The sequence below is a fragment of the Mus caroli genome, chromosome 18 (assembly GCF_900094665.2).
Source record: "Mus caroli chromosome 18, CAROLI_EIJ_v1.1, whole genome shotgun sequence".
Classification (NCBI taxonomy): domain Eukaryota; kingdom Metazoa; phylum Chordata; class Mammalia; order Rodentia; family Muridae; genus Mus; species Mus caroli.
In genome coordinates this window covers 32,930,765-32,938,965 of record NC_034587.1, presented here as the reverse complement: position 1 = coordinate 32,938,965, position 8,201 = coordinate 32,930,765, and the positions used below count along the sequence as shown (strand labels likewise).

At 47.8% G+C, this 8,201-nt stretch overlaps 1 protein-coding gene across 4 annotated transcripts in view; it reads left to right on the top strand.

Moving 5' to 3' along the window:
* The window catches only part of Dnajc18 (DnaJ heat shock protein family (Hsp40) member C18), a 35,700-nt gene extending 27,860 nt beyond the window's left edge, over positions 1–7,840 (top strand). For 3 of the 4 annotated variants that reach the window (XM_021150540.2, XM_021150539.2, XM_021150541.2), the window contains exons 8-9: positions 477–649; positions 6,067–6,281. In XM_021150540.2, coding sequence (XP_021006199.1) covers positions 477–649; positions 6,067–6,191 — 298 coding nt within the window. In that variant the 3' untranslated portion in view covers positions 6,192–6,281. Of the gene's footprint in view, positions 1–476; positions 650–6,066 lie in introns of all 4 variants that reach the window. The other variant, XM_029472129.1, reaches the window with a different exon arrangement.
* The last annotated feature ends 361 nt before the right edge of the window (positions 7,841–8,201 follow it).

Genomic DNA, 8,201 nt, shown 5'->3' with positions numbered 1-8,201 from the left:
TACGGGTGGTTGTGAGCCACCATGTGGTTGCTGGGATTTGAACTTCGGACCTTTGGAAGAGCAGTCGGGTGCTCTTACCCACTGAGCCATCTCACCAGCCCCCGAGTGACTTCTTAAAATACTTTTTAATTCCAAGGAGGAGCTGTAGAGACGGCTAAAAGGTCAGGAGCACTGGCTGCCCTTGCAGAGGACTGGGTTTAATTCCCATTGCTCACATGGTGGGGCATAACCATCCATAACTCCGGTTCCAGGGGAATCTGACGCCCTCTTCTGTTTTCTGCATGCAAATGGTTCACAGATATACGTGTAGGCAAAATACTAAGACACATAAAATTAATGCTAATTTTTAAAAAATTGCAAGAAGGGACATTTGTTACCCATAAGGACACAGAGGTGACGGCAGTCATATTTAGAGGCCAGAGCCAGAAGTAAGATTGCAGCTATTACAAGCTGATGTGAGATGCTCTCTGTTTCAGAACCTTGGGCTATACCATTTCTAGAGAAACGCAGAACCTGCAGGTGCCTTACTTCGTGGATAAACACTTTGACAAGGCCTACCGAGGCGCTTCCCTTCGTGACCTGGAGAAGACAATAGAGAAGGATTACATTGATTACATCCAGACAAGTTGTTGGAAGGAGAAACAGCAAAGTAAGTCAGGCCAAACAGGCCTCCCTGTGGCCATGACCCACTCTCATGAGGTCTCCCCAGTCTCCTGACCCCTCTGTTCTACTGGTTTGGATTATGTGTTTGTGTCAACAGAGACAGAGAACAGGCACCCACTCAGATACTACAGCAAGGAAGGAAGGCTTATTGACATGTGACTGGGATTGGAAAACTTAAAAACTCAGGCATCTTTGTATTTACCTATTTACCTATTATACTCTCCTCTTCCCCTCGGGTGGGGATGTGAGGTCGTGGGGGCTTACTACATAGCCCTGGCTCAGCCTAGCTGACTTAGAGCTCACGGCATGGACCAGGCTGGCCTGCCTCTGCCTCTAGGCTGCTGCTCTGTAGTCCTGAATTTCTGTTCCTCCCAAGGACTTAAGATTACAGCTAGACATGAGCTCTCCCATCTTACTACCTTTTTCTTTTCTTTAAAAAAGATCTTGCATTTATTTATTTTTACAAGAATGTGTGCACGTGCCACAAAGTGCAGTTGGCGCTCAGAGATGCCTTGTGGGACGCTGTGGTTTTGGTTGTTGCTCTTGTCACTACCTTGAGATCCCCCAGCCTCACTAGTCACTGACTGACCCCATGCCGCATCCCAAGCTTCCTCTTGAAGTTTTCAGTGCTATCTGCTTTCCTTCACAGTTCCTAAATTCAGAAAAATCTGATTGAACCAGCCTAGCTTTTTGAGTCAAGTCAGAAGTTTAGAAGTTGTGGAATATGGCTTTAATCCCAGCACTTGGGAGGCAGAGGCAGGTGGATCTCTGAGTTTGAGGCCAGCCTGGTCTACAGAGTGAGTTCCAGGACAGCCAGAGCTACACAGAGAAACCATGTCTCGAAAAACAAAAACAAACAAACAAACAAAAAATAGCAAGAAGGAGGAAGAGGAAAAAGCAAAGTCGTAATAGTTGCTGTGGCTGCTGGCATGGGGTCTCCTGTCCCCTTGTCCCTTGTTCCTCGTGGCCTCCTGGGTCTGGCTTTTCAGTAGGATGAATGTAAAAATATCTGTCTTCTCTTTCCCTCACAGAGATCAGTGGGGTGACAGTGTCTGCCACTTGGCTTACAGCTCCAGTTGTTACTAAGGAGTGCTGGTAGGACTGGTGGTCCTGTCTCAGCCAGTAACTTCATTTTTAAATCCCATTCAACCCCCCAACACCCTCCCCCACAACATACATGGAATAACTGCATCTTGGCTTTGCAAACTGGGTTTGGGGTGATTTTTTTTTCAAAGCAAACTGTAACTCATCTTCTAACCTTTACTTTGGATGTCCTTAGATGTCTACTGGTTCAGTTTGCTCTTTGTGCTTGTGCCCTTGCTGAGCCATCCATCATGTCCTCCTACCCCACCACTGAGTTAAGCTGTCCCTCTGGTGTGTGCCTAAGGCACTTCACTCTTCCCACTAGTAGTACTGATCACTAGCTTTAGAGGTTCATGGGTGTGTGTCAGTTCCCTCTGCAGGGCTGCTAGCCCTGGGGAGCAGCCTGTGTCCTACTAATTCTGTGTCTTGGCTGCGGGCACAGTCCTGGCTTCAGAGCGTGTGCTCAGCATGGGTCTTCAGAGAAGAGTCTCATACTGAAAAGCAGAGAACTGAGGGCGCAGTTAACCAGGATGCATTGTGAATTAGTTCGTTTCATTTTGTTTTGTTTTGCAATAGGGACTCACTTTGTAGCTCTGGCTGTCCTGGATCTCACTATGGAGACAGGCTTGTTTAAGTTAGCTTTTTTCTTTTTAAAATTAGGGAAGAGCTAGGTGTAGTGGTGTAGGCCTGTAATCCCAATAAGTGGAAGGCACAGATAGGAAGATTTTGAGTTTAAGGTCCAATTGAGCTACATATTAAGACTCTGCCTTGGGCAAAAAAATGAGGCTGGTGAGATGGGTCAGTGGGTAAGGGCAGTTTACACAAAGCCTTACTTGAATTGCATCCAGGATTGTGAAGTAGAAAATACTCCCAAAAGTTGTTCTCTGACCACCACGTACATGTTATGGTACACGAAAGAGGGTGTGCACACACACAAATAAGGGGAATTAAAAAAAAAAAGCAGCAAGGTAGTGACGTTGCAAACCTTTAATACTAGCACTTGGGAGGCAAAGTCAGGCAGATTTCTTGAGTTCGAGGTCAACCTGGTCTACAGAATGAGTTCCAGTACAGCCAGGGCTACACAGAGAAACCTTGTCTCGAAAAGCAAAAGGAAATAAGAAAGAAAGAGAAAGAAATCCGTGTAAAGAACAGGCTGGCCTCAACCTCACAAAGACTCACCTGCCTCAGCCTCCAAGTGTTGGCTTAAAAGTGTTCCCCAGCACAGGGGAGAATTTAAGAGCAAGAGTCTATGTGTGTCTAAATCAGGGCAAAGGCAAAGTAAGCTGTCCTAAGTGTCCCCTTTGTGCTGGGCACTGGGATGGTTTGAAACTATTGCTTTCTGCAAGAACTGCATGAAAATCTGTGTTTTGCATGTTTCACACACACAAGCACACATATACCACACACATACATGCATGCCTGTGCACCATATTCTACTCTGGCATTAGGATGCTGACTAGGCCAAGAGGTTAAAGATTATACCAAAAGCGGCATCTAAGCTTTTGTTTCCATCCACATGAGCCTTGTTCAGAACTGTCGCCTTCTTTAAGTATAAGTGAAAATTCAATGTGGGCTAGACCTGGTAGAACAAGCCTGTAATCTCTTGGGAAACTAAGGCAGGAAGATCACAAATTCAGGGCCTCTCCTCACCACAGAGTGAGTTCAAAGCTAGCCTGGGCAACTTAATAAGCCCTATCTCAAAATGTTTGAAAAATAAACTGAAGGTATGGCTCAGTGGTATAGCTCATACCTAGGATTCGTGAAGTTCTAAGATCTATCCTCAGTTAAAACACACACATACACACACACACACACAGAGTAAACAAATCCATTGAATGAACCCAATGTGTGAATGGAGGAACCTGAATGGAGGTTGTCAGCTCATACCCCTGTAAAAATCTATTCCTAGCATTTAAACACAATGGTTCTGTGGAGCCTCCACACCACCCAAGTGCCATTTGAGAGCAGGCAGCATCTGCCCTCTGAATCCAGCAGCAAGTACGTCCAGGAAGGTTAAATTTAGCACTCTGAGGTTGTAAAAATAAACTCACTTAAGAACAAAGTTCACTCATGGCAAAATACCAAATGGGAATTTTATCAAGGCCAGCTATTGTCTTTTAAAATCTTTATTATTCCTTTTATCCGCTTTTCCTTAGAAGGCCTAACGTGGGTGATCTTGTCTGAGTAACCCTTTACTGTGGATGAGCACCGTCCTGTTTACCCTTCCATGGATTGCCTGCGTATTACACGAACTGTCAGGGAAAGTGGCCGTGGCACTGTACTGGGCAGGATACAAGTAACAGGCAAGACCTGCCTCCCCGCCGCTCCAGCAGAGCCTGAGTGAGCCTGGAGTGAGCACTTCTTTCCACGACCTTGAGCAGGATAACAGAATAACAGAGTGGGCAGAGTCCCAGGCTTTGCCGTGCAGGGGCAGTATTGTGAGATTGGATGATGTGGATGTAGCTTGGCACAGTGCCTGGCACACGGTGAATACTGGTTCCTGGTGAAGCCCAAGCTTGAACAGCCTCACACAGTAGACTGAAGTGCTGTGTCCCACGGAACCAGGCCCTGGGTAGTTGAAATTGAAGGGGACATTTTGGTAAGGGGAAAAGGTATTTTTTTGGTCCTGTTGCTCTCAAAGACTTTTTTCCTTCAGTTTACTTATAAGTTACTGAGTGTTGGGACTGGAGAGATGGCTTGGCGGTTAAGAACACTCGCCGTTCTTCAGAGGACTCTGGTTTGGTTCCCAGCACCCATGTAGGGTGACTCTAAAGGTCAGCCTGGTTTACAGCGTGAGTTCCAGAACAGCCAGGGTCACAGGAGAACCCTGTCTAGAAAAAAACAACAAAATTCAGTAGAAGGGATTGTTCTAGTGAAGAGGAGAGCCAGTCTGTTCTGGTACAGCGGTGTAGCTGTGACTCGAAAGGTGCAAAGTGCAGACAGATTTCACAGAGGCCTCCTGCATAACCTTCCTACCTGCCAAAGAAGCCCTAGAAAGGAGTGCTGAACACCCGGTGGGGCACAGGAGCCAAACACTTGAGTGCAGTACAGTCCCCCACAAAGCCCTATCACCTGCAAGGTGATTGTGCCAAGGCAGGCCCTGGCTAGGAGGCCCTGTGGGCGCCCGCACCAAGAGTGAAAGAGAGAGAGAGAGCACATTGTTCTGCAGCCTGAGAGACACACTGCCTGCCAAGCCACTGCAGGCCAGAGTCCAGGCCCTGCACTCACTGTCCAGGGAGGGCTGTCATGCTTCCCCACCCTCACACTGGCATCCTGCGTGCCATCTGCACTTTGGGCCTGCCTCGGTGTAAATAGAACCATTGTGAGCTGAAATGCTAGGCAGTGTTTTGTGTTGGTAGAAACTTATCCAGTAGTCTGTGCCCATTGTTCCTCCTGGCGAGTGCGAATTCCTTTGTCCTGGCACTTTGCTGATTAATCAGACCGGTGCATCTTGTTCCACCAAGAAAAACAAAACCTGTTAGCAAGGTGATTAAGAACGGGAAGGCATATTTCAAAGTGATTAAAATAGCATTTTCAGAAGCACAGTCCTTTAAAAGCTGCCTTCTGTTGGAGACTTTGGGAAGCCCATGCCATCCTATTAATATGCAGCACCCATCTCTGGTCTCTGAAGATGCATTTCCTAGGCTCCCCGCTAGGGAGGAGGGGCTTCCAGAGAATCAAAACCATGGAGTTAGAGCAACCATGGAGTTGGGAAACACAGCAGAGATTATATTCCAGTTAAAAATAGAATGGCCTTCTCTATCATGAGGAGAATATGAAATTTATTTAGTCAAGGAAACAAGAGGCCAGTGGGCCAGGTGCTTTGACTTTTGGAAGAGCAGTTTGCGTTGGTGACCTCCATATGAGGTGAGGGGATGGAAAAGCTGCCAGCCTGGCCTTCTATAGCTGTTCATCTATCAGAGCAGCCTGTGCCATGTGTGACTTAGGAGTCTGCGTGCTGAGGGAAGAATGCAGCAGCTGTCTTTGTTCAGATGACAGGAATAGGCGGTTGGGCTCCAGTCCCCCCAACTGCCATCTGATCCCCACTGGTAGCCAGGCCGTGGCAGTCTCCTCTTTCTGCACATGTGCAGGCTTCCTAAGCCTGTGCCAAATGGTTTGTTGATAAGAAGTAAGCCTGGTACTCTTATAACACACAGACTGCAGGGCTCTCAGGCCACGGGTAGCCTTAACCCTCAGAACCTGGTGCAGTGCCCAATCGGTTCCTCTAGGGTAGAGGAGTAACGCTTGCCCAACAGAATAGAATAAGGTCGTTTGAATCTAGACACGCTGAAATGAACCATTTCCTGTTGTGTCTTTCAGAGTCGGAGCTGACCAATTTGGCGGGGTTATACAGAGATGAGCGACTTCGGCAGAAAGCAGAGTCACTGAAACTCGAAAACTGTGCAAAGCTTTCCAAGCTCATTGGCCTGCGCAGGGCCGGCTGAGAGGCCAGCGACCCTGCTCTGGGTGGGGGGTTCTTACCCGTTACGATTGCATTGCAAATCCCATTTTATAATACAAGTTAGGAGATATGAGCACTTTACTATCTGCTGACTTTGTTGGGCAGAGCTGCAGTGATTGGAGACTTGTCCCCTCCGGTCCTTCCCCAGGCCTGGCTCCCAGGGCAGGACAGTTGGTCTTAGTCACAGGCATGGTAAACTCTGGACCCGACTCCTCTGTGAAGTAGGTCAGGGCATCCCAGAGACGACCCACATTCCGTCCTTCATCCTGTCTGCAGCAAAAGCCCACTACGTAGGCATGTCTAGGCTTAGCCAGTGCACTGCAGAGTATTGGTGGTGTCTGCCAAGAATTATACCTCTCCTGCTGTAGAGTCACCACCTCCCCCGATTTTCAGTTTTCTACTCCCTAAGGACTGTAGAGAAATTGAACTATGTAGCCAACAGTTCAGTGTTATCCAAATCTCTGTTGAGTCAGGACCATAAGCAAAGCTGCCTGATTTGAGGTTTCATTTTTGAGAGAAGGGCTCACTCTGCAGCCCACACCAGCCTGGAACTCACTACCTAGTCCAAGCTGGCCTGAGTCTGCAATGATTCTCCTGCCTGAGCCTCTTGAGAGCTGGGATTTCAACGGTGAGCCACCATAGCCGGTGAGGCACCTTTATTGTCTTAGTCTTCTCTTTCAGACGCCTAAGAAGTCAAACCTGGCTGAGCAGGCTGGGTGTGGTGGCCTGCATCGTTAATCTTAGCACTCAGGAGGCACAAGCAGGCCATTCTCTGAGTTCTGGATTACATATCAGTTCCAGACCAGCCAAAGTTACATAATGAGACCTTGCCTCAAACAAACAAACAAACAAACAAACAAAAAAACCTGCTGGGCTGGGAGACAGCTCAGTGAACAGCCCAGCAGCAGGTAGCGGGGCTAAGGGAGAAGATGAAATCTAAGACTGTCAGCTCTTCACTGTAGATCCCCTGGTCCATTTCTGAACTGGAGAACACTCCCTGTGTCCCTCCCTTTAAATCATCATTTAGTGTTACCAGTTGTATGATGAGCACAGGAATGCACAGAAGGGCAGGAGCCAAACCCAAGAGGAGACACAGGCACAGAGACACAGAGGGAAGAGTCTGTCACCATGGCATGGGAGGCTCAGAGTCAGCAGCCATTTTGTCTGGTGAGTGCCCTGCACATTTTAGTGTGAGATAGTGATGTGACCTTTCACCCATTCAATATTTATGTAGTGCCTACTGCAAAGAGGCCTTTCACTCACGTGGTGTTCTGTTTTGTTTTTTCACTTATTCCTCCTAAGTTTGTGAAACTGGTGTGTTAGCCCTTTTATGAATCAGAGCATTGGCCAGAGAGGATGAATGGTCGGCCTAGGTCATATGTCTAGGTGAGGAAATAATGTGTGAGAGAAGTCATCCTTTTTCTCGGGTGATTCTAGCCAGGTTGGCAAAGCAGACTTACCCATCCTCCAGGACACCTCCGCCCCCACCTCGAATCCTTTCCAGGCCATCCTTAGTCCCTACAGGGCTGCTTCCCAGCTGGGCTTTTAGAAGCAGGATCAGGGCTGGAGAGAGGCTGGGCAATTAGAAGAGCACTGGCTGCTCTTCCAGAGGACTCAGGTTCAATTCCCCGCACCCACCTGGTGGCTCCCAACATTCTGTAACTCCAGTTCCAGGGGACCTGACCCTCTCTGGCCTCCACGGGCACTGCCTGCACCTGGTGCACGGACACACATGCAGGCAGAACAGCCACATACATTTTTTTTTTTTTTTAAAAGCAGGACACTTGATTCAAATCCTTTAGAGGCAGAAAAAGCAACCCTTTCTAGAACTAAGTCAAGGATTGCCTAGGCTGTGTGGTTGGGCCTTCCTGTGGAGGGCGGGTTTAGATGTGAGTTCCTGAGCTGCCCGGATTATCATGAAACTGAATTTAAGAGAAGCCGGTAACTGGTTTATAGCCCACAGTCTTTTTTTTTCTTTCTTTTTTTTTTTTTT